Source organism: Watersipora subatra, chromosome 7 (genome assembly GCF_963576615.1).
Source record: "Watersipora subatra chromosome 7, tzWatSuba1.1, whole genome shotgun sequence".
Classification (NCBI taxonomy): Eukaryota; Metazoa; Bryozoa; class Gymnolaemata; order Cheilostomatida; family Watersiporidae; genus Watersipora; species Watersipora subatra.
This window is the reverse complement of record NC_088714.1, coordinates 51,882,309-51,908,857: the sequence shown is the minus strand read 5'-3', so window position 1 is coordinate 51,908,857 and position 26,549 is coordinate 51,882,309. Positions and strand designations below refer to the sequence as shown.

General features: G+C 37.1%; 1 protein-coding gene across 4 annotated transcripts in view; it reads left to right on the top strand.

The window, feature by feature from the left end:
• LOC137399459 (tight junction protein ZO-1-like) overlaps positions 1–26,549 on the top strand; it is a 64,134-nt gene that overhangs the window by 21,440 nt on the left and 16,145 nt on the right. For 2 of the 4 annotated variants that reach the window (XM_068085585.1, XM_068085588.1), the window contains exons 5-18: positions 7,341–7,388; positions 10,037–10,161; positions 10,700–10,887; positions 11,148–11,251; positions 11,766–11,908; positions 12,697–12,846; positions 14,513–14,647; positions 15,941–15,976; positions 17,283–17,436; positions 19,547–19,688; positions 20,617–20,736; positions 21,021–21,218; positions 24,287–24,337; positions 25,976–26,121. In XM_068085585.1, the coding sequence (XP_067941686.1) occupies positions 7,341–7,388; positions 10,037–10,161; positions 10,700–10,887; positions 11,148–11,251; positions 11,766–11,908; positions 12,697–12,846; positions 14,513–14,647; positions 15,941–15,976; positions 17,283–17,436; positions 19,547–19,688; positions 20,617–20,736; positions 21,021–21,218; positions 24,287–24,337; positions 25,976–26,121 (1,740 nt within the window). Of the gene's footprint in view, positions 1–5,327; positions 5,445–7,340; positions 7,389–10,036; positions 10,162–10,699; positions 10,888–11,147; positions 11,252–11,765; positions 11,909–12,696; positions 12,847–14,512; positions 14,648–15,940; positions 15,977–17,282; positions 17,437–19,546; positions 19,689–20,616; positions 20,737–21,020; positions 21,219–24,286; positions 24,338–25,975; positions 26,122–26,549 lie in introns of those variants that run through there. The other 2 variants (XM_068085587.1, XM_068085586.1) reach the window with 2 other exon arrangements.

Sequence of the window (26,549 nt, the reverse complement as noted above, 5' to 3'; positions counted from 1 at the left end):
GTGCATCGCACGAAACAGATTTGTAGCACTTTTACTGAAAATTTTCTTTGTTCTTAATATTTTTTCCATTATTCTATACTCCACTAATTATCTTTTAGGTTTTTAGTATAAAGTTCTCTTTTTATGTGCTTTTGCACCTGCTTTCAGTTACTATATAGATATATCTATATATTTATATTTAGTTTAGATTAGTTGTCAGATGAAAGCTCAAATTTTAAACAATCAGCTGCCAAAAGACAAGTGAAAATGAAGAAGTTGTTAAAGTTAGCTATAACTTTTGACCTTACTAACATAGGTTATATTTACCACAGCAAACTATGTAATGTTCTAATAGCTAGTAGAGATTGCGGCAAGGTGTGAATATGTTGAGGGCTGTTTATTTGAATGTAAACACACTTGGTTAGATAGTATCTAGTGGTGTGAACAACATCTTTATCAAAAAGTAATTTGTCTGTTTTTCTCCTTTCACCATTTAATAACTTTCATTAGACTTCCTAAAAACGAACCGAACCCGTTCAGTATGAAATGCTAAAAATAGTCATTGGTGTGAAAAGCAAGAAATTTTAGCGTATTTCTATTTAAGTGAAGAGCACACGAAGTTAGTTGAAAATTAATACCCTACAGGATGAAAATATTTGACGGATTTAATAATTCGCGAGTTCATGTACAGTCAAATCTGCGAATTATTAAAATTTGCGAATAATTAGTTTTATTTTTAACACAAGAGAGAATAGCTACTACCTCAAATTGAAAACTAGCCGCTAGGCAAAGTTAGTAAAAGTAGCTGAGTTCCAAACTTCTTTAAAATTTTCGCCGGGGCTTTGAGTTAAATCCCATTGCCAATGCATCACACTTATTTACAAAATTTTTCATGGTTGTTTCAAGTTATTTGGAATTCAGCACGGCATCTTCATCGAAAAAAAATCTGCAGTTCTTTACGTTGAAAAACTCATGACTTACCACAAGTTGTTGGTTCACCAAAGGCCTCCAAATCGATGAACATTCATGAATACCTCTGGATGCTGCCAAAGATTTATAGCTTAGCATGGTCAACATAAAATTCTTAGCTAAACGGAAACCTAAACACATGGTAAACGCACGTGAAGGTTTTACTCTATTGCTAGCTGCTTTCACGGATTAATTTATTCGCGAATGTGTTCATCCGCGAATAATTTAGTCCATGAATATGCTTGAAAAGACAATTTTCGCGGAATTTAACTCCGCGAATAATTTCATCCTGTAGGGTAATTAATTTTGGCAGCCATCCTGTAGGGTAATTAATTTTGGCAGCTTGCTTTCGTCTCAGAACCTGAGCTTTTTAGACCTAATATCTTGATCTTAAGCCTAGCCCTTTAGCGACCGGGCGCTTACGGCTGGGAATTCCCCAGCGTACCAGAGCATTTACTACGGCGATCTGAGCCTTCGACTCGACTGCGTAAAAACTGAATATACGTCCAGTAAACTTGAAGTAGATACATAAATTAACATGCATAGGAATGCTGAGAAATTTCTCTACAAACTGATATATTTTTTATGTAAATAGCTTGCAATTGCTATCCTGCAGAAGTCTCAACTTGTTGAAGCTCTCAATATTTTATTTTCGTACGTCATTTTCAATTGTGTTTTCTAAATGATAGAAGTAATTGAAAATTTTGTACAAACAGTAGTTCTATGGATTCATATGTCCACAACAATTTGCAAAAGAAATTGGTCGCCCAAGAGCAATGAAAGTGGAGTTATGATCTTTGATGCAATGCGGGAGCGCCGCTCAAAATGCTCAGCGCGTGGCCCTAATGACAAGCGAAAAATGGAGCCTTGACATGGCCGCCTAAAATTAGTTATAACTTTCATGCTAACTGGCATACAGCCACAAATAAATATGCATTAGAAAGCTTAGAAATTTCTCAAGAGACTGCCGTTTATTTCCTGCAAATTAGCTGTAAAAATTTTGGTCAGTGTCCTGATTCGACGAAGCTGTCAGCTTTTTACCGTAAAATATCGATAATAAATATTTCTTTACAAGCAATAGCTCTAAGAAAATAGTTTATGATAAGCATCTGCACGGCGGCAAATATGTTTGCTACACGCAGCAAAAAAAATTGGTTGTCCAAGTGCATCAAAAGCAGAGTTATGCGCTCACATGCATTGCGCGTGCAGCTCTTAGAAATGCTCATGACGCCATGTCTGTAAGCAGAGCACGAGAGGGCTGACAAGACCTGACAGGCTGTGCCATCAATGCTATAACTTTCGTGCAAATTGGCATTTAGCTGCAACTGAATATGCATTTGAAAGCTGAGATTATTTTCTAGACTGATTTCTTCCTCCAGACAGCTTGCAAAGCTTTACAACTTGAGATCTATATATTGATAGTTATGATTTTTTGCTGATTTTAGTTATGATCTTATGCATTTCTCAAAACTATATTTATTTATTTTGCATATAAACCCATTGCACAAATTCATGTGTGCTGCAGCAAAATTTTTTGTGCATAAAATGAATTGAGTTGTGAGCCTGCATTGGCACATTTGGTGAAGCAGCACAAGACAGAAGGCAACATTTATTACGAGCACAAACAGCAAATCATGGACTGCTAGAAAGCATGTGAACTGAACTCTTTGATTATATGGGTGCCCTAAAAAGGGCAGTCTGTAACAAATAAAACCTGTAAATGCACAACAAGTACAACCTGTAAATGTACAACAAATACAATACATAGACAATGACATTTTAGCAAGTGTATGTACAAAAGCAAGTGATACAAAGCAATGAAGAATTTGCACACGCTAAATAAGTTTTAAAATGAATTTATTTAGCATGGTAAGCATCAAAACACGACTCGCACAAAGGTACTCCGCATGCTAGACATTTAAATTTAGTTTCGCTTCGCTTAGGTTTGTTGTCATCACCGCGCTTTTTGCAGTGCCTACAAATTCTGTATTTTGCCGGTCTACCTTTCCCTGGACTATTTGTCACTATTCGATGAGTAGAAGAAGTTGAAGCGCGGGGAGTACTGTTTTTGCGGCAAGAACCGGTATATTCAAATATCTGATGAATTAATTTCTGTCGAAACTGCAAGTCAGTTATTTTACAGCTGCTATGAATTCTATAAACTATGGCCGCATTGTATACACAAATATCTAATAAATGAAAAAATAGTTTTTTATACCATTTCATGGTTTTACGCGCAGCATTATAATAATGCAAATTTTGATCCGATTTGTCAACTCCCCCCATGTATTTGTTGTAATCCAAAACAACAGCTGGTTTGCAAACTTTATCCCCTTTATAATTTATTTTGCCTGTATCTGCGACATCCATGTTTTTATGCATAGTTGAAATTACAGAAATATATTTTTTATCTCTCCAACAGCCAACCATACTTTCCCCATTAGAAAAGCTTGTTGTCTGACCTTTTTTAATTAATTTTCCATTATACATTTTCAAATCTTTGGGGACACCTTTTCTGTTTGGACGCAAAGTTCCACAAACATGAGTATTATTTTTTACAAGTTCAGCTGCTAACTCTGGCGAATTATAAAAATTATCCATTAATAAACAATGACCTAAATTTAGTAAACCACTCATTAATTTCATGACTATGTTGTGAGTGACTCCTCTACCAGTTCCTTCGGCTTGCTCCTGCTCATCACCAATGTACACAGACAGCTTGTGCACATAGCCAGAGACAGCATCGCAGAGAGCAAACAGCTTTATTCCAAATCTAGATCTTTTAGATGGAATATACTGTCTGAAGCTGAGTCGCCCTTTCCAAGCCAGCAAGCTTTCATCTATAGATATAAATTTACCAGGCAGCAAAACAGAAGATAACCGGTCACATATCATGGCAAAAACACTTCCTAATTTGAACAATTTATTGCCAGCAGGGTTTTCCGAATTGTCAGTGAAATGCAAACTGCTTAAAACCATTAGAAACCTGTTTCTTGAAATCATTTTACTAAACACTGGCGTAGATAACAAAGGATCAGTAGACCAGTAAGACGACAGAGTAGGCTTTTTAACAATACCCATAAGCAAAATTAAACCAAAAATTCGCCAAATATCTTTTTCATCGACAAACTGCCAGGCATCGCCATGTTTTTGAAGGCCATATCTATTTGTTTCATTAACTATAATATTCATGATGGCCGATGTAATAAACAGCTTTAAATAGCCAAAAATACTTATCTGACCAGGAATTCGGCTTCTTACACCTGCCAAGCTGTCATCAAAATGAAATTCTTTGGGTTTTAAATCGGCTCCTCTCTGAAATCCGTCATGACTCCCTCCTTCAACGCCGGCCGTTTCACTCTCACTTTCGTACTCCGATTCACTCTGTCGAATTTCTTTTTCACTTTCATCTTCTTCTTCATATTCTTCTGCACTGAAATCCTCTGCTTCACTTTCATACCAGTCGATATCTTCCTGTAAACGAATCTTTTTAGCAGCGCTTGAAATATCGCGTCCGTTCATGATGATAAGCTTTCCAAAAAGAACGATCAACTTTTAGCAACGTGTTCTTTTTGCACATGCGTATAATGGACTCATTATTGCCTCAAAATAGTAGTGTGATATCTTTTAAAACTCCTAAAAATATTAATTAAAAATTTTAGTGCCGTTTTTAAAATAAATAAATGAATTTAAAAAATACGTATCGAAGACTCAGATCTGACGGGCAATTACGGGTTTGGTACTCTGAGACTGCGCTCTCAGCCCGTAAGATTACGGGAACGGGAGTCAAAAGGCTAGTTATTTTGTGGGCCTTATTTTGTCACCAGTGGTCATTTCTGTAGCATTAAGAACACATTTGTTCAAATTTTAGTAAAAATGTCATCAATGGCAACAACTGAACATTTTTTTGTTTGCTGTTAGTTTTATTCTTATTTTAATTGCTATATGGGTGATTGATACAGCTATAAAATATATCTCCTATTCCGTTTCAACATCTAGAAATTGGCTTCTTGGAAACGACCAAAAGTTTCTAGTTGTCATTGCACATTGGATTAATTCCAAGTTGGAAACCGTATTTTCCAAGAGCTGTGTTGACACATCCTCATGTGACTTGTAGTTGACATTTTCCAGCTGTTAGTCTATCTAATTAAATTCATGAGAGACTAGCCTTTCCCGTAGCAACATTGATTCTCCAGGCACTGCTGGGCGTCATACTCAGCCTCGGTTGTTTTTGTTTACTTACTGCGCGGTCCTGATTGGAGGGTATATATATCTAGGAAATCCCAGTCATGTCCAGGCTTGTCCAGTCATCCACGAGAAACGTGGTCGCGTCTCATTTTACGTTACGATCTCGTGCATACTGGTAGTAATTTTCACTACTAGCCAAGAAACTAGACAACATGAAAGACTTCTGCGTGTCTAAGTTCTACAATGAACATTTCACCAAAGATAACTGCACTAAAAGGCAACTAGCACTCCACAGTTACAGTTTTGAGGTACTGTTAATTCGCATTTCATCATTTGTACATCTGCTGATCAGCTCAATATTTTATGGTGTAGGTACTATTTACTATATCAATCATCTTGTTTAGAGATGTTAGTATTGGACTGGTGCAGTCTGGGCAATTAGTGATAATTAGGGCAATCAATATGTTATAGCATCTCTTTAGCTTCTATTGTTGTATGACCCATGCTGGATATCCAGATCCTTCTACACAACTACCAGGAATGCTAGATAATGTTATATTTTATACAAACTGGCACCAGAAACATCAGCTGCTAGTGAATGAAAAAGTGAGAGAAGATCACAAGTTACAATTTCAGCGAAGTCTATTATAGCACTGGGCATATGTACCTTTGCTACTACGTACTTGTGATTGGGATGGTCCATCATATCCTTGTAGTAAGGGTTTTACACATCAAAAATGCATGATGGTGTTTCCTTTCTTCGTGAATATTAACTACCATATATGCGTTCTGGTATAACGTTCACAGTCTTGAGAAGGTCATATTATGGCAGCTTCTCTCACAAAGTTGTTCACCGGTAAAACTCGGTACAGATGTGTTTTAAAGCCATCTTTTCAATGGCCTTCTTTTAAGGCCCTGATGGTCGACAAGGAGCATCATGTCGATGTATTAAAGGCTACACCAGCCGAGGGGTTACATCCATGGTTTATCATCATACTTTATACAAAATTGTACCTTTAGGTAATGTTAGAAATGATCATAGCTTGGTCAATTCATATAAGCCATTACGGCTTTTCATTGTATTTCTGCCAAGGAAGTTAGCGTTGATGGTAATATGACATCCTTTATTATTTTTATTAGTCATGGAAAGAATTAGTGTACTGCTTAGTTTGTCATTTCTATAAGCACTAAATAAGGACTCGGTGCAAGGATGTTTTGTACAAACTCTAACAAGAGCAGCCGGGTCTTAGTCTTCTAGAATACTTGACCTGTAAGCAAGAGGTTGGTGCTTGATTCCCTAAAAAAGTCACTGATGATCACAGTTACGGCATCAAACCTTAAATTACCCTCTGCAACCGGGCATGTCTCCAGCTGTCGAGTTTCTCTTGCCACTAGACTCAGACATAGTCAGCCAAGATCACAGAGTTATTGTATGTACAACAATGCTCTTAAAACACACGCAGCTTCTGCTTGCTGTAAGCTAAGCAGACATCATACTTGGTCTTCAAGGGATTACTCACACACCACAAGGGTACCTTGTGCTATAGAAAGTGTGTTCAGCATATGCTTTCTATTGAAAGAGTGTGCTAAACATGTTAATGTTTGAAACACTAGATATTAGGTAGCCAGCTCGTAGGAATACTTTAATGTTTTCAGATGCATGTAACTCTAGAGGGATAATTTTATCTGTAACAAGGTTGAGTTTTTATGTAAAGTAGTATTTTTTGTGTGATTCATGATTACGTTATCCCTTCAGCAATGTTATCTAGCGAGGTTACCGAGCTATGAACTTCTGTTATTTATTTCCTTCATGCTCTTTATGTATTTACGCTAGCTCGTGCGGCCAATCATGAGTGATGAGTTATTCATGGGAATCATATATTGTGTTTATGACACGCTGAATAGTATCAGAGAACACTCCTTAGGTCTCCTTTGTTTTATCTGACATCCTTCCAGCTTTGCGGTTGGGGAGTAGAATATCTTGTTTACGCACGCCAAACTTGCCTGGCAGGTTTGGGCCTACCTGGTTGCCTGGCAACAGATTCAGCTTCTTAATTGCTGTTCTTTTCACAATAAGCGTGTGTATATATCAAAGTTTACCCAGTAATGTCCAGAGAATCAGTCTGTTTAATCTTGGGATTATATTGGAGTAGATTTGAGGTTCACTGAGAGATTCACACTTATCTGCAATATTTATTTTCTAGGGAACAGATAAAGTCATCTGGGAGACACACAGAGTTACCCTGGAGAGGGTAGGTTGTTCCTTGTTTATGTACCTGACCTGTTTTCCAGGCTTTCTTTGTTTTTGTTATTTTTTGCATTTGTCTCACTTGATTGTTTCATAGCTACCTGATTAGGAAATGCATATTTGTCACAAATTCAGAAAATGCTAAGATTATATGGTTCACACAGGCCAAAATAACTGTTGGATTAAATTTCTATTCTGGCTAAATGTTACTACATTTCTCAGACTAGGCAGGCATAACCACCTTGTTCTCTAACAACGTGTGCTTATATTAGAACTTTAGTTGGTTTGGTGAGTGATGTTTGCTAAAGGGAACAGTCAGTTGTAGCTGTCAGACATTGCTTTTGTATAAAAGTGCTATGTGCCATTGTAGCTTCACTACATTGACACACAAATTTGTTGCCCCAGATCTGTGAAGTATATAGATTTCATTAGCCGGTGAACAAAAGCGTCAGCTGTTTGACAGTTGAATGGCTAAACTTTGCCCGATTTTGTTCAACAAAAATAAAAGGCCCCACAAAAGAGACTCCCAGCAACTGGTTGAGTACAGCATCACTTGAACACCTCAGCAATCACTGTCATCGCTAATTTGTGATGATTGGCTGTACCGGCCTTCTTTGACCGGTCACTGTGAGGGTACTTACCTTTTCTGCAATTAGTTGCCAGTTTCTCTGTTTTCCTGTGTCCAGAGGATGGCCTGCCCTTTTGCGCTTCCCTCAAAACTGGTAATACAAGGTGTCACAGGATACAAGGTGTCACAGGATACAAGGTGTCGCAGGATACAAGGTGTCGCAGGATACAAGGTGTCGCAGGATACAAGGTGTCGCAGGATACAAGGTGTCGCAGGATACAAGGTGTCGCAGGATACAAGGTGTCGCAGGATACAAGGTGTCACAGGATACAAGGTGTCACAGGATACAAGGTGTCACAGGATACAAGGTCTCACAGGATATCGGTCGTAATCTCAAAATACAACCTTGACCGTCTGTGATAACAATGTTCACACTCACAAACTCATGTACAACGATTAGTATGTGACATAGCGTTCTCATCATATAATGCGGTCGTTGAAACGATGAAATACTAGTCCCGCAGCGACTATCGTGGAGGGAAAATCAGGCAATCTCTGACAGCCAGTCACGATTGTCATCGAACTGGTGCATATTGCACGGACTGTCATGGATGCACGGCGAGTTATTGGACAAAGTTGACCGCTGCAATGTTTCCCGACACACCTGCGTTGCCTCGATGACTCCATCAGTCTACTGTGCGTATAGTCTACGAATAATCGCTGAGAGGGCAACTCCACCATACTGCAATACAATGGGTACCATCAGCCTTCCGTTACAGCAATACTGCGATAGATTTTTGTTTACACTACACTAATAACATCGAGCTAGATATTAACTGTCTTTATAATAACTCTGTACTAAAAGAATTGATCTTTCTGTTTAGTTGCAGGCTATGATATTTAACAGGATTATCCAGCATTAGAACTGGTCCAGTGTTGTCATGGTTACTGTATTTCATAGTTCATTTATATGAGAGAAAATAATTTACTAAAGGGCAAAATCTTTCATGCCATTTATGGATAGTTCCAACCAAAGTCCAAATCGCTACTGATTTAGTGAGTAGTTAGGCCAGGTCAATCGCCGTCATGACCATGAGAAGATTCTAGAAGTCTGCTATGTTACTGCCTGAGTAACAATGAGAATTTCTTAAAGGTTGACTTGCAACAAAATTCACATTACAGTTATTTGATATGAAAAGATTCACCATGTCTTACTCTGTTGTGTTGTAGGTGCAAAATATGTGGAAAGGTGATTACAAGCTCTTAAAAGCTAAAAAACGAACAGAAAATCGCAGCCCCACGAGACCGCCGTTGTTTGGATTCCCTTTCCAGAACGGCTCAAATGTGATGTAGTTGTGAGAGATGGTTTCTGTTTACACTTTCATGCAATCTTATTCGTCGAAATATTTTCACAAATACACTTAACGCATTCAATAAAACTATGTCTATTGTTCTTACGCGTCAGTTTTATCGTCATCGTAATGCTGTCACTTTTAGCAGTGATATCTTATAACTTACCATAAAAATTCATTAAACATTTTAACCTTACCTCGAAGGAGTACATATCATTGTCTAATAATCGTGACAAGCCTGTTGGTCACCTGTGATAATCGAAAAGTGCTGCAAAAACTATTTGCGAAGTATTGGGTCACATGATCAGATTACGACTACCCAATTAGACCAGGCCGAAACAAAACTGTAAAGTAGCGAGCATCTATATTTGATACGGGGTCTTCGGTAAAACCCGAAGTGTTTATCATAAACTAGTACTACGATAAGTTTTATATTGAGCTTTGTATTGGCCTTTCAATTCACGTGAGAACATACGTGACAAGACGATAACCAAATTTCGTGACTATGTCATCGAAATAAAGAGATTCTAATCTACGGCGGCTTTTCGTTTTTGATCTTTTAAGAGCTTGTAATCATATTTCCACATATTTGGCACCTACAACACAACAGAGTAAGACATGGTGAATCTTTTGATACCAAATAACTGTAATGTGATTTTTGTTGCAAGTCAACCTTTAAGCGTAACCAGCGGGTTAGCTGGTTACGCTAACCAACCTTTATCGTTGTTGTAGATACCTGGGTTTGGTTTTGGTATTGCCGTAGCCGGAGGCAAAGACAACCCACACTTCTCCAATGGTGACCCATCGATAGCTATATCTGATGTGCTCAAGGCTGGACCAGCCGAAAACAAGCTCCAGTAGGTTTGATGAGACTTTGAAGTGTTGTATGTGCATGGTGGATTTTCTTAAGACTTGAGCACGCAAGCATGAAATTCACAATAGCGATATTTTGGGCTGTGAAAACTATTACCATGCAATGAGGTAATTGTAATTAATTACAACCCTTCTGGTTTCAATTCGGCAAATTGGGTGCAGCCTGACAAAAATTCAAACCTATTCTCACTTACAACACAAACAGACCGTCAGGGCACCAAAAAACATGAACCTTGACATGGTTAATTCATCCAATGAACATACGTTTTTTTTTCATGAATAAAAAATCTCAGTGTGCTAGTGAATTGCATATTAATTTTGGTCTTTTTTATTGATTTTGTGTTTGGGGCTTTACATTGTTTTACCATAACAAAAGTATTCATCATTGTATTTTGTGACACTTTGCCGATCGATTTTAGATTTCATCATTCACGTAGTTTTCTATTGCGCTAAGTATCCTTTACCAGTTTACATCTCTATCTGTTGAAGTTTTGTTATGTTTTCTTATTCCTTCAACAACAGGATAAATGACAGAGTGCTAAGTGTGAACGGAGTAAGTTTTGAGACGGTAGAACACTCGGAGGCCATCCGTCTTCTAAAGGAGAGCGGAAATCAGGTGGAACTCGTTGTGAAGAGGAAGCTCCTTGTTCCCAATCCACAAGAGTTTCAACCAACCAAAGTTGTCCTTCAAAAACGCCACAAGCGAGACGGTATGTCAAGCCAAGGGCTTCTTTAATTCGTGCTGCTCTCTCGGCAGCCATGTTGATAAACAAATATATCTAGCCTGAGTGGCATGAGATAAAATCTGTTTTGAATATAGCAAATAGGGGGTTGCTGTTGCACCCCACGTTATTTGTTGGAAACTGGGCTTTGTTTATCCACATTGACTTGATATTTTGTAGTAGAACTCAAAATGTCCTTTCCTCTTTACTGATCAACAACTTACTGTCTGTTTTCCATTTTATTGCAGACTATGGTATTATTCTTGGTTGTAAGTTCTATGTGAAGGAGGTGCTGCCGAATTCCCTCGCAGCATTTGATGGGGCTGTGAAGGAAGGGGACACAATCCTCAGGGTAAGCCACATATCACCTCTACTGAAAGTCTATTACTTGTAAAAAGAACTGTTAAGTTTCATTTGTCCCGCTGCTAAACATGGAGGAAATTTATATTATTTGAATTATGAGTATATATTTGAATATTTATATTATTAGAATTATGAGTATATATTTGAATATCTATATTATTTGAATTATGAGTATATATTTGAATATTTATATTATTTGAATTATGAGTATATATTTGAATATTTATATTATTTGAACTATGAGTATATATTTGAATATTTATATTATTTAGATTATGAGTATATATTTGAATATTTATATTATTTGAGTTGTATAGCTTCTATTACAAAAACACAAAATTAATTCCACCTGTGTTGTAATCTTCTATCTGGATGTGTGTGTCCGCATATCGATTCTATGTTTGTTTGGGTTGGAGAGGTGAAAATGGGCTATGATGGCGGCTGTCACAATGTTCATAAGTTTCCTTGTTAGCTAGCTAAAGTGTTTATTTCGTCACCCACAGATAAACAACATCGGTGTGGAATCCATTTCTTTACAAGACGCTAAGAGACAGCTTGACAAGTCTAAAGAGAAACTGCAGCTAACTCTGAAGAAACCACCTCGTGCGCCCTCAGTCACCAACCTCCTACACAAACGCCAGAACAGGTGATCTGCTGTCTGAGTTCGTTGTGTAGTACTCTATTGTCTTTGCTCTAACTTGGAATAATCAAACGTCAGACATGGCAGGTGATATTCCTTCTAGCTAGTCTGTTACAGGGTCAAGGTTTAGTAATAGCTAGTACCTTTCTGTATTCAGTTTTAGGTGCCAATAGAATCATCCAAGACGAACTTGGTTCAATGCTTTGTAGGATGCGACTATTTGATTTTCATGGAGATTTGCATGCTTTCAATTAATTTTTGAAGTTGTTTTCCCTTTTTCGATTAGTCATTTGCTGTGTAGTTCTGCGAAAATATCTAACTGTGCAGAGCACTTTGTGGTTGTTGTTACTATTATCCTGATAGACTAGTGTGACATGAGAGCTCATCAAGTACCATAACTATACGTTTGATTATTCTAAACAGCGGGCGGTTGACTGGCACAGCTGTTGAGAGTCGATCTAACATGCTGGAAGTCGGGAGTTCAAACCCTATACGATGCAATATTTTTTCTAGCTCTAACCTATAATCATAGCTTTATTTGGACAAACGGACACATAATTATTATAATTATGTCTTCGTTTGTCCAAATTATTATAATCATAATTTTTTAAGATTTCAAATAAATGCATAGTACTTACGAATAACTTGTTTGTAACGTTTCAACTTGTTTGTAAGAATAAGAAGACTGGTTGCTACCAATTTTATCTTAATTTTAAATATTCCGTACATTTCCTATCATCCTCTGAGTAACTCCGAGAACTCTGACAATGAACAATTGTGTCTTGCTCACGCAGTGATTTGGATTACATGACAAAGTTCCAGCCGTTCAAGACAGACAACATGTACCTCAGCAGCGCTGCTCATGAAAAGGGTGACTACGATAAGCCAAGCATCAACTCCTATGTCAGATCTACTGCAACAGAACAATTGTTATCACCATACAGGTAAGTTGATATCTATGGCAGGTCTGTCACATAGGCACCATCTGGGGCTAAGCGTAGATGATACGTCAGAATCAGTTTCCTTATGTTTGTGATGTGTTTCAATTGTCAGTAGTCGTTAGAAAAGCAGCTCTGGTTTAGCTGTCTAGACGCCTGACCTGCAACAGTTTCCAAAAAGGACACTGGTTGTGACAGGAATGAAATCCAACATTAAACCATAACTGCCACGAACAACTTTTATCGTATTTACTAGGTAAATCAGACATGCTGATTCCGATTTTGTAATCAAAATAAAGATTAGGCCACTAACTTTCAGAGTAATAAAGGATTTTTTATAGCGTTTTAATATCGGTCTCGAAAACAACACGAGCGGCATAACAAGCTCCGCCCATAAATACTTGACGTAACCTAGCTTTTTAGGAACAGAAGTTGCGTAGAGATGTTTAGACCGATTTAGAATAATAGAGATAGGTGTTTTAAAATCTATTAATATCTAAATCCAGCTTTAAAAATAATATCAGTCTTTTCTGAAAGGTAGATAAGCTATTTAGCATTGCATATTTAAAAAGCGCGATAACAACGCTAGCTCGTGATAAAACCGCGCTTTTTGAGCTCATTTTTCTCGGCGTCCAGCCCATTTAAACGTCATGTAACAAGCTGCGAGCAATTTTAAATAGTTTATATCCCTTTCATAAAAAACTGAAATTATTTTACAGGCTGGATTTAGATAATAATGGGTTTTAAGACACCCATCTCTATTATTCTAATTCGGACTAAACTTTCCTAACTTCCGTTTCTGAAAAAGCTAGGTTTCGTCACATATTTATGGGCGGAGCTTGTAATGCCGATTGTGTTGTTTTTGAAACGGATATTGAAACGCTTTAAAAAAGCCTAAATGACTTTGAAGGTTAGTGGACTAATCTTTATTTTGAGTACAAAATCGGAATCAGCGTGTCTGATTTACTTAGAAAATACAATAAAAGTTGTTCGTGACAGTTATGGTTTAAATTGCTCTCTGCACCTGGACATGTCTCCGGTCATCAAGGTTCCTTTGCTACTATATTCAGACACGTCTAGCAAAGATCAGGTAGCCATTGTTTGTGTCTCAAAGGGCTTAAAACATGCACAGCCTCTGCTTGCAATAAGCTAGGCAGGCATCATTCTTCGAGCAGATTCGTCTGATTGTCTGCCAAGATTTGCTGTCATTACAATATTACTGTTACTAATTGTGTGTCTGTAAGTCACAAGTCTGTAAGTCGCGAGTCTGTAAGTCACGAGTCTGTAAGTCGTGAGTCTGTAAGTCACGAGTCTGTAAGTCGTGAGTCTGTAAGTCACGAGTCTGTAAGTCACAAGTCTGTAAGTCACGAGTCTGTAAGTGTTTGGTTGGTTCCTATGGCTGGATCATGTGTAATAATCGCAAGCCAGCTTTTGCCATCAAATCTAAAGCTAAAAAATATTGAGCTTTAACAAAAATCTTTACTGCATTGCGGTTTTACAGTTGAAAGCTCAACACTTATCTAACAGATAACAAAATAGACAAGCAAAACCAATGATGCTAGATACTGTTTATGTTCCTTGCTTGACTCTCTTCTCTGTCATCATCAGCCATTTGAAGCTGTCGCATGTTGTGGTCTCTTTGACATCTGTCGACTGGTGCTCTCTTTTAAAGGACACCTGAGCAGACAGGTCACTACAAGAGGCCAGACCAGGCGGTTATACAACTACCCATAGTCAATGGCTATGCACCAGAAATGCCAGCACAATCACCAGCCCCAGTATATTATGACAGCAGTCGCCTCTTCGGGTACGTAGACATTATCCATCATATTTATCATGGTTTGTCATTAGTTGAAAGGGTAGATAGAGCTAGCACTCCCATCTGATGGCAAGTTTACTATCTAAGATTGTGTTTTCATTAGACTCATTAGGTGTTCCTCATTGGTTTCTAAATGATGGTTCACACTATCTCGCCGTATCTCGGTGTTTACTTCGGCGATCATCGATAATAACAATGTTCAGACTATCACAAACCCATCCACGTTTGCATCAACAAATACTCTGTGATGTAGAATTATCATTTTTCTTTTTAAATGTCCGCAAAGAAACTTCTTTGTTTCTGTTTGAATCAAATACTAGTCCCGCAGCAACTATCATAAACGGACATAAATCACATTATCCGCGACCATGAATTACTATGGTAATGCCGAAATGATTCACATTGTAAAGGCGGTTGTCGATGCTCGGTGACAAAATTCGCATTGCTTCGTCGATGCCATTGGTTTACGGTTCACATTATTGACGATGAACGTCGAAAAGAAAACGCCGACATACTGCGAACCAGCCTTTAGGTTTCCATTAGACTTGTAGAAAATGATGTAGTAATAACAACGTTCAGGTTCAGACTATGAGATCGGCTATGATGTCATCATGTGCAGTGGTCATACTCTTTTACTAAGGTTCCATACAGTGATAGTGTAGAGACACTTGAGTGCGCCAGTGCTGAAGTGCTACACTGTGTCGACAAGCAAGTCGTGTTTCCATAAGGTGCTATTATAGTAGAGCGATGGTTGTGCGACGCATATACATATAATGCAACAGGAAAGCGAGTCCTATGCACACACGTGCACCGCTGTTGGTAACTAAGGCCATTTCCTTGGCACAACAATGGCGCATTTCATGGGTGTTTCGCTTCCAACTAGCGACACTAAATAATGACGGAATGAATGAGAGCGACACAACAGTTTCCATGATGGCATTGCTGGGCCACATGGGGTGTGTCGCTACGATATCAATATTTGGAAACTTGGTATATGTGTGGCTGAAATGCTTCAGTTGCTCTTCTCAATCGTGGATTTTTTGCATTAGATTATTATGTATAATTGAAATTCATTTCGATGGTGCAATCTAAAAACTTTTCGGAATCTTATTAGTAGGTCTGCTTTAGGAATACTTCTACTGATTAGGCATTCTTGTGTTGTTCTTTGTTGATCCTAAAAATGGGTGAATTCCATGAATCGCAAACTGATCACCATATTCATACACTGATGACACTCTACAACTGTCATGGAGGTTAATTTGATTTCCTTGTGTTTCCAAGACCTATTCAACCAGATGACGCCTACGTTCCTATACGGTACGGTAAAGCATACGAAGGCATGCAGCTAACACGCTTTGTCTGCCTTCACTTCCCTTTCAGTCATTCACTTTACCTCTCATTGGCTAACCAGCTTCACTGGCCGTGTCTTATTGGCTGACACGCTTTAAAAGTCCACGCTTCTTGACCAATAGGACTAACCAAAGTCATACGTGATGGAAATATGTGACTGTCAGTGTAGCTGTGATGTTTTGAGCAGGGTTTATAAAAATTAATGTAATTTGTTAAAACAGTATGTCTGTGTAACCCAAACCACCTATTGCCGTAGCCTTTTACAGAAAACAAAAAAAATTTTTGCCACTTTTAATCCACACCCTTCTGCCTAACAGTAGTCAACGGTTTAAATATAAACTTGCACAAAATTGTAATAAATTTATTAGAAAGTATCAGTATTTTTCTACCATTTGTGATTGTTGTCGATGTTTGAGGTGATCTGACTGCCAGGATGTTTTCAGATTAAAATAAACAAAACTAGATCGTGGTTAAAACACTCTGAAGAAAAAGACATCCAAAATGAGGTCACTAGTTGCTGTCATTGCTAAAGTTGATATTGGCTATTACGTTCAAGTTGCAGCATCTTTTTTCTCTATTTTGTCAGTTTTTTCGCAACTCTAGACGTCATAATCACGCTTTTCCTTGATCTAAGCCCTTTAACTGTGATTAAGTTTTGTTGATTTTAATCTTTAAATATCCTGGCAGTCAGATCACCTCAAACATCAAAAACAATCGCAAATGATGGAAAAATACTGATACTTTCTGATAAAATCTACTAAAGTTTTGTGTAAGTTCATTGTTAAGCTAGTTGGCTAAAGTTAACGTGTATTGGTACGCTTTTCACTATTGGCTGAGCAAAACTGTTTTACTCAACTCGAACAGAAGTTATTAAGAGCTGATAACTCCAAATTGTTGGAGCATGGACCACTTCTGCTGAGCTGCCTGCTTAGTACACGCGTAATTAGTATACATGGTGCATTTAACAAAACATATCAAGCAGACTAGAGCCACTTTATTATTTTATTTCTGCTAAAGGTTTCGTGCATAAAACCACTTGAAAAGACGGCATCAGATTTGCCTGGACAAAAAAACAATCATTCACTCAAAAACTGATTATATCGATCTTTTCATCGTCTTTGCTATGCTATATTGTTTGTTTTCTGTTCTCAATAATCCAAGGCTACATCATGAGAACCTTTGGAGTCGATGTAGTTGGATTACGCAGTACATCCACTTTATCTCAGCACACTTGTTCTTGTACCCATAGTCTCTATAGGGTCCTTGTTTGCAGGGGAGAAACAAGGTACATATCTTATAACAAAGAAGGAGGAGAGGCCGGTCTACGGATAGCGGGTGGTAATCATACAGGGATATACATAGCGAGTGTGCAAGATGGCTCACCTGCGCAGCGAGAGGGCCTAAGGGAAGGTGATGAAATCATTGAGGTTAGGTTCTTCGCATTTCTGCCTTGTTAGCAGTCAGGGTTTGGAGGGCTTTATGAGGAGACTGGAGTAGTCTGCTCCATTACAAAACCATCAAAAACTAGGTCAGGCCAGGTGTATTTCAATGTAAAGTGCACTATTTTAAAGTGTAGTGTAAAGTTTAACTATTTTACTGAATTTCAACTTTTTATCACTAAAATTCTATCACCTATTAGTTTCTAGATTCGTTTTCAATATAATTTTAGCTGATCTCATTAAAACCTTTTTCAACCTAATTCGGCAAAAAAGCCCAAACGAAGCTGTTTTCGTAATGAAATGGATTTTTGTTAGCAGGTTAAGGGAAGTTGTCTGACCACTGACCTTCTATTTGAAGGGATCGCAACTCCAACTTCACTACTTGTTCTAAAGGGAAAATATTATCGTTTTATATATGAAAATTGTTGAGCTGGTAAAACATGGTTATGGTAAAACAAGATTCGTATGGTGAGGTGAAAAAATCATCATCTTCTACTTTGTAAGGTGAAAAAATTGTATATCAGAGTAATCGCATCTTGAGGGTGCACTGTTAACGATTGGAATTGCCTTTCCGTGCCTTACTAACACTTGATATAAAGCTTGTAGCCTACTCATGTTTGCTGCGCATTCGCCATGGTGTTGCTAGAGATGCTTGTTAAATGTTAGAGATGTTAGTCAATGGGAAGCACACAGTTATATCAAATGCTGCGTACGAAGGTTTGGTGTACTTGTATTAGACAGCCTTGAGCCTTGTTCTCCATTGACCAACAAACGTGAAATATCAGTACAACATATGGATATAATGACACTGCATGAGAGGTTATGTTTAGATTAGAATATTTTTACAGGTAGACCGTGTGATTGACTGTAACAAGATGTATGCTTGCTGATATTTTTTTCGGCGGCATAGCGAAATTGACCAGTGATCCCTTTCGCCATACTATTCACAGCTTCACAATCTTAGGAGTTTGAATAATTTGATAAAATTCTGCGTAAACTCTCAGAATATTTGTATTTATCCTTCCATACATATGAAAAATATCATTTTCTATTCTGTGACACCAACATACCCTAGGACGTTAGATGACGCGAATACATAAGTGTCCTAGGGTACTACTACATCCACCATCAGGTTTCAGTTTATGAACTTTCTGTTACTAAAACCTTAAATTCACTATCCCAACTCTTCCACAATACTATTAGATTGCCAGCTTTAAAAACACATTTTTTCAACTCACTCAGTAATTACCAATTTCTATTTTCTCATTTTTCTTTTGGCAGATAATGAAAAACTTTATTGCATTGGTTACTACTGATGTCAACAAAATGTTATACACACATAGACGAGTATACTTAGCATCTTAAAAGTTATACACACATAGACGAGTATACTTAGCATCTTAAAAGTTATACACACATAGACGAGTATACTTAGCATCTTAAAAGTTATACACACATAGACGAGTATACTTAGCATCTTAAAAGTTATACACACATAGACGAGTATACTTAGCATCTTAAAAGTTATACACACATAGACGAGTATACTTAGCATCTTAAAAGTTATACACACATAGACGAGTATACTTAGCATCTTAAAAGTTATACACACATAGACGAGTATACTTAGCGTCTTAAAAGTTATACACACATAGACGAGTATACTTAGCGTCTTAAAAGTTATACACACATAGACGAGTATACTTAGCATCTTAAAAGTTATACACACATAGACGAGTATACTTAGCGTCTTAAAAGTTATACACACATAGACGAGTATACTTAGCATCTTAAAAGTTATACACACATAGGCGAGTATACTTAGCATCTTAAAAGTTATACACATATAGACGAGTATACTTAGCATCTTAAAAGTTATACACACATAGACGAGTATACTTAGCATCTTAAAAGTTATAGCTTACGTTTAAGAACTTAGAAGTTTCTTTAAAATCTAAGCATTGTTTTTATTGTTTTCTCTCTGATCGTTTTGTCTAATCTGTGCAGCGACATAGCGACTCTTATATTTCACCACTGAACTCTCAATTAAAACTTAGTGTTCATTTTGGAAATTGGTCTACATTAGTGTATTTTACAGATTGATAATGTACCCACAAGAGGTATGACTAGGGAGGAGACTGTACAGAAAATAATGGAGTCGGAGGATAGGATTTATCTAGTGGTTCAAAACAGAATAGTCGAGTATCGTAGAGTTCTTGTTTTTACTAACACTGACAGCGGTGAGTCATTTGCTAACACTGATTTTGATGAGTCATTCCTTAACACTGACAGTGGTGGGTCAGTCACTAACACTGACAACAGTGAAGGAATGAGTCATTCGCGATTCTGTTAACTGGCAAAATTGGGGAAGTACTTCTACTTACAATCACTGGGTCTCCATGCTTGTAATGGTTTCGGAGTTGCCCGCTGTCAACGGAACTTGCATCCTACCGTTTCAACAATTCAGCATTGCATTATAGATCTTTCTAAGATTTCCGATGTTAAAAACTTGTTAAAGTGGACTCGCTTTTGGGTCAGGATCACTTTTTAGTTCATACGTAGTTGCGCTAAGAAAACAATTATTTTGTCATCCACATATAAGCAACGCATCCTTGGCATGCAAATGGTGATGTAAATGCCAAAAATCAAGCAGAAACAGTAGTGAGTAGCAGCAAAACTTTTTCATAGCAGTAACCCACGTGGTTGTGCGCTGGAATCTTTTTACTTCCACTGGGAAGAGCTTAGCCTAGTGTTAGCAATTCGGATCTATCAGCAGTGAGGGTTTCTATGATGCCAAAGTACTCCCACAGCGAATGCCTTTGCTCAAATGTGGCAAAGCCAAGTGGCATCGAATACGTTAAAATTTTGCCGTTTTCACGATTCGGCGTGGAACAGCTCCAATCCAATTTGAAGCATAAAAACACAGTGAATGATAGTGGTGATTCATTTGCAAAATTCTCTAACTGGAAGTTTTATCTCTTCTTTGGAAGGAATTGAATGCTAATCACTTCATACAAATGGATTTGTCACATTGTCAGCAGAACCTTCAACTTAATGACTCTTTGTTAAAGACAAACATTTACACCACCTGTTAAGAGATTGTGTGAGTCCTGCAGTCACACATATAACATCATTGCGAAGGTCTATGTTTTTTAATACTGCTTTCAGGTGATCTTTTCCATATTCGAGTCCACATGAGCTATGAAGCGCCGAAAGGTTCGAACCATCTTTCCTTTCAGCCCGGTGACATCTTCAAGGTTACAGACACACTCAGATCCGGCACCAGGGGTAACTTACCTTCCATTTAACTTTCATTTGGTGTAAATTATAGCTCTAAGCTTGCATAACGTCTCTCATTTTAATGCAATGGCAATGTCACTTCTGAATTTAGATTTTCTGACAATTCTATAATCATCAATCATCATCGTTTCAGTGCACTAGAACCGGCAGTAATTACTTGAGTACGGTTGCCAAGTATCATGCACTCAAATCTACCGTAAATTTACAGCAGTCCGTGTAGTGCTGCTGGTGTGTGAGATATACCCGCTTCTATCGCAATTGCTTTCTTATAGGTGAGTGGAACGTTGTTAAGCTTGACGCCCAGAATGAGGAGCTTGCGCGTGGTGTCATCCCTAACAGCGTGAGGGCCGAAAATCTGAGGCGGCCAAAAGATGAGAAGGAGAAATCTGGTAAAGGAAGTATATTCAGACGTAAGAATCAGAAGAGATCAAAGTCTCTTGGAAGAGATCACTGGGAGGACGTTATATTTGGTTAGTGGAAGAAGATGTGTCAAAGTTTTAAATTTAAATTCTTATTGTTAGAACTAAATCTCTAATAGTTTCATTGTAATTCTTGTTTGATTGCTTTTCTTTTCATCATCAATACTTGTCCTTGTCTTACCAATCTTACCTATTCGTAGAAACGTTTCGGGTTAAAATTGTCTTAAAACATAACTGTTCTCCTGTAAATCTCACCGGGTTTACATATTCAGCTACGAAAAATTTGATAACTGATCTCTGTTTAATTCTGGTATCTGTTGTCTTGGTCGGCCATTTTTGAAAATCTCCAAAATGATGACATGACCGCATAATCTCCAAAATGATTATGTGAGTCATCAGTAGCGATTATATAAACATTCAGAATAAAAATTAGGCTTTTACTTAAATAATTTTCACCTTATTTATTGAACAGCCCTCGTACACTGTATCCTTTTGTTACCATAGTATTACAACATTCTTATAGCCGCAAAAAATAAATGTATTTTAATATTATGATTTACCTCGTGACTAATGTACCAAGGTGCTGTAATCAAAATACATTTATCTATTAATATTATATTAATATTATTTATAATTTAATAGCATTTTTCTCACGCGCTTCGTGTATATTTAGGTGATATGATGTGAGCAAACTAGTTTCTCACAGTTACATCACATACTATCTAAATTTCCAACACAATTACCCTGTATTCATGCTATACTAAAGAGAGTTTCATGCTTTGTTATGAATTTTCGAACTTGGCCAAAATCATTGAGTTGTTTAAACCAGGAGCCAGTGTTTTCACACACATTGTTACGTTTACAGTAAAATTTAACGTAACAAACACTTGATACATGTTATGCCTACTTTGTGTGTGGTCTGTTCATATTATGCCTACTTTGTGTGTGGTCTGTTTTACATGCTTGAACGTCTTGTTATGACTCTCCCGCTACAGGTGATCTCTAGTCAATATCTAACTGGTGAATTTCATGGTCTTTGTTCTTACTCATTGTATTTACTAGTCTATTTCATAACTTATACTCTATGATTTATTGATCTTAAAATACAGAATTAGCTCTATTCTAAGTGCAGGGCAGGTCTTTGTATAAAAGCGGTAATTCGTTCCGGAAAACCCGTTATCATTCGACAATATGGTATCCCTCACTTATTTCTTACTTTATAACTTAGACAAAATTTTACTTGATTTGATCGGTATTTTGAAAGTATCGGTATTTTTTATCAGTAACGATTTTTTTATGTTTGACGGGATTGAAATCAACAAGACTTGATCGCTATTAGAACGGCCAGAAGAAAAATACATGCACAATGGCAACCCTAGTCGCTATCATTGCTAGAGTGGATATTGGTTATTGCTTTCGAGTTGCAGCTTCACTCGTCACTATTCTGTCGGTCTCTTTGCAACTATAGAAGTCATAATCACACTTTCGCTTCATCTGACCGTTTTAATCGTGATCAAGTTTTGTTAATTTTAATCTTGAAACATCCTGGCAATCAGACCACCTCAAACATAAAAAAATAATCGCAAATATAGAGAATACTGATACTTTCTGATAAAATATACTAAAGTTTTGTGCAGGTTCATCTTCAAGGTCTTATTTAATTCTTTGGCATTATATTAGTCTTATTAATAATTTAGTCATAAATATCAAGACGTTAAAAACTTAGGCTAGACTAAATTATTGGAAATGAATGGGTATGACCGTGTACTACCATACATACAGCATTTTTTACTTTCTATTCTCTTTTTATTATATATATTATATATTTATTGCCCTGAGGAGTAGTACGTTTTTATTTTTTTGAAATTTTGAAAGTATATAAGAGTGCACCTGATAATGAACAATACATACGAGTATAATCCTTTAAATCGTATGACTAACGGGTGAAGAGACTGAGTGAGAGATCGGCAGAGGGTAGCTGCGTTGTCTTAGCCAACTTATCATATGTATGGGGCGGCTTGCTGTTACGCTTATAACTGCGCTGCCACAGCATCATCATAACTACAAGGGACTTGAGTGAATATTGGAGGAGTTTTAAAGTCCGTCGCCGCTCAGAGTTGTGGTTAACCGAGTATCGCTATGAATAAGGGCTACTTGTAGTTATGCTTTGAAGGTATACTGGTTGACAGTATGTGGTATCACTAGCCGTCACTGAATATATGCAATGCTAGTAAAGTAATTCGTTTTTTGATTGGCTACAAAGAATTGCTCTGTCATTGCTGGGCTGCCTCTAATTGTAAAGATTGGCAGCTGTATCAAAAAACTTATTCTATTACTCTAGTTTTATTGAAGGCATTGCGACTTTTAAAAGCATCAAAAGCAGTGTTTGCTATGGTGCAACATAGCACAATATTTACTGATAAAAGGTTATAGTTGGAGTTGTCATTTTTGTCTTTTTACGCCATGACGGGCTTACTTTGTATCCTCTTATAGTAGTAATGGGAAAAGAGTAGCTTCACTCTCCATTTGTTGTTTTTACAATATCTTGTCTTCTATTTTCAGTTGACCTAGGTAACTGTTATTGATTTGTAGTTATAACCCTGTTTAACACCGAGCCATAAACCTCCTAACAGACTTGCAACAATAACTGCTACTATTCCGCAATGAACTCTAGCTAGGGCTTATTCATCAACCTGCCTCGCCTCATTCCTTGGCAAAATTATCAACCAACCATGTTTCACCAACGGAGTCATGGTCCTCCCTTCCCAAAAGTTAAAAAACTTAGTGCTAACGTATTTCTGCAATATAAATGGTAAAATTATAACTTTTGCAAATATGCATATAATTGTGAACAATGTTATTTGAGTTTATTCGCTAATAACGCATTTTGTTTGATCGAAAGTTATGACATGTGGCTTGCAATAACTGCGCCTTTGTATTGATTACTGTTGGTTGGCAGTTGATTGGTATTAACAGGTGGAGTAGTAATGATGCGGCCATGGTCTCTAACCCACTAACACTCATGATTATCTATCGATGAATTCTATATGCCTAACTTGAGTAGCTCCTTGATCGATCTGGGCTAGTAGCTGTGAAGTTGTGCATCTTGTCTGTTGTAGCCAAGGAAACATCCAAATACGAGGCGTATGAAAGGGTTGTTCTACTTGAACGTAAGTCAGGCTCTGTTTCTCTCATCATTATAATATTCGAATTCATCTTCTGTGATTGTAGTTGATAGCTAATATCGGTGTGACCTTCACAGCACTGCTTCTATTTGTGTGTTTGGTTGGTCAGGGGTTGAATGTTTTAAGAAGCTCAAGCTAAACTTTAGAGAAGGTTGCAAATCTTACAAAAATTATATACAATGTAAAGTATAACGAATACATAGCAGTAAGTCAACTCACTACAAACTTGTTTCAAAACAGATAGAGATCTGCTCTCTTCAGGTGCTTCTCAAGGGATCACTAGAGAGCAGATCTTTATCTGTTTTGAGACAAATTTGTAGTGAGTTGACTTACTGCTATGTACCCTAGGACACTTATGTATTCGCATCATCTATTCGCGTTTTCGCGGAGTCATCCTGTCACGAAAATTTCATGAGCGAAACTAAATTATCATAATAAACGAGCGAAAACGCGAAATTAAATAGCTTTGTTTATTGATATCCACAATAAAATCGTCATATTAGAAATGGAGGTAATTTTCGTGTGTTGTTGGGCTCATTGGGCAATTTCTGCTAAACTCATTATAACTAATACATTCGACTGAGCAGCGTGGCAAAGCAAATTAAGATAACAAGTTTTTTTGGAAAGCCAAGACAAATGAGGAAGATGATGATATTAGTTTAGTCACTGAATTTGTAGCTGATGAAGATGAAAGTGTGGTAATGAAAGTCATGAAATTGAATAATAATTATTGTATTGATGAATTTTATGACCAACCAAAAACAATAATAACCCTGAGCCATGGCCACCGCGTGCTATAAATACTTGAGATCTATTATTGGTATGGCAATATTGGTGACAAGGACCGAGACGGCACTGATAGTCCAAGAAACAAATGGCAGCAAGCGATCAAATTGCATTATTGATCTCACCCACACATTTCTACCTGCGGTTCACAAATACAAACTAGTCTCAAATTAAAAAAACATTTCTCACCAGTGAACTGGACCTGCGGAATCTAATTATGTTTGTTCCACTGCATTTATTTTCACATCATTATATTTTTGCACTCATCAGAGCTGCGAAATTAAGGTGCTGCGAAATTAAGTTGCAGCAAAATTAAGTTGCGGCGAAATTTTACTCTGTATGCTACTCAGGAAACTAGATACTAGCGAAATATAAGTGTCCTAGGGTACTCTATATTTTATATTATCGTATATATACTTGTACTTTATATTTATGCATAATAATATATATAAGTTTAAGGGTTTTTCAACATTCTCTATATGTACATGTAATCATATCCCTCGGCCGCAGTATTAGTGCTAGTTTCCTAATTTAAATTCTGTTATACTTCAACCAGTGCTGGAAGTCTCATTCACCATCTTTAATATTCATGTGATTCTAATATCACTTGCGTAATTCATCTAGATAATCATTCACTCTTTCACCTTGTAAATAAGGGATAAAAGACAAGTGCTTCAGGAACAACATGAATTATTCTAATAGAATTTTGTAAATACTTTGCACTTTAGCCATATACTTATTTTATATAATTGTTACTTTAATATTATTATCATTATTATCTACTATATATTAAGTATTTATATTATTGTTCTTATGGTTTACTTTATTAATTGATAGCTGGCTTCATGCGGCCCGTAGTCATCTATGGAGGTCTTGCTGACATTGCTCAAGAACGACTGCTCAGAGAAGTGCCAGAGCACTTTGAATCCCCACCAACTCCTGAGAATCAAGAGGATGAAGTGTCCAAGACAGGAATTGTTAAGGTATGGGTTAGTCATCAACTCCAACAATCAGTGTGGTCTGAGGCATGGTATCTTCTTTGTTTTGTGGGTTGAGCTGCTTATTGCCGACATCTCAAAAGGGTTGAGCATTTTGAGCTCTTTCTTGAATTCAACTAACTGAAGCAACTGTGTTAAGAGTATTTAGTCACATCAAGTATGCTAAGACTATTTACAATCTCATTTAGAATCAGACAAAACAAAATGGTGTCATACGTAGATCATCAGTCTTGCAATAATCTTATTTCAGAAATAAAATTTAATTTAATAAAAATAATTAAATCTCTTGTTGTTTTATGTATAAGATAAACATATAGCAATTTTATGAATGTGTACAGTTGCCAGCCAAAGTAGATGAGGAATACTTACGGATAAATGAAATATACTTGGAGATAGGCAAGCAATACATGTAG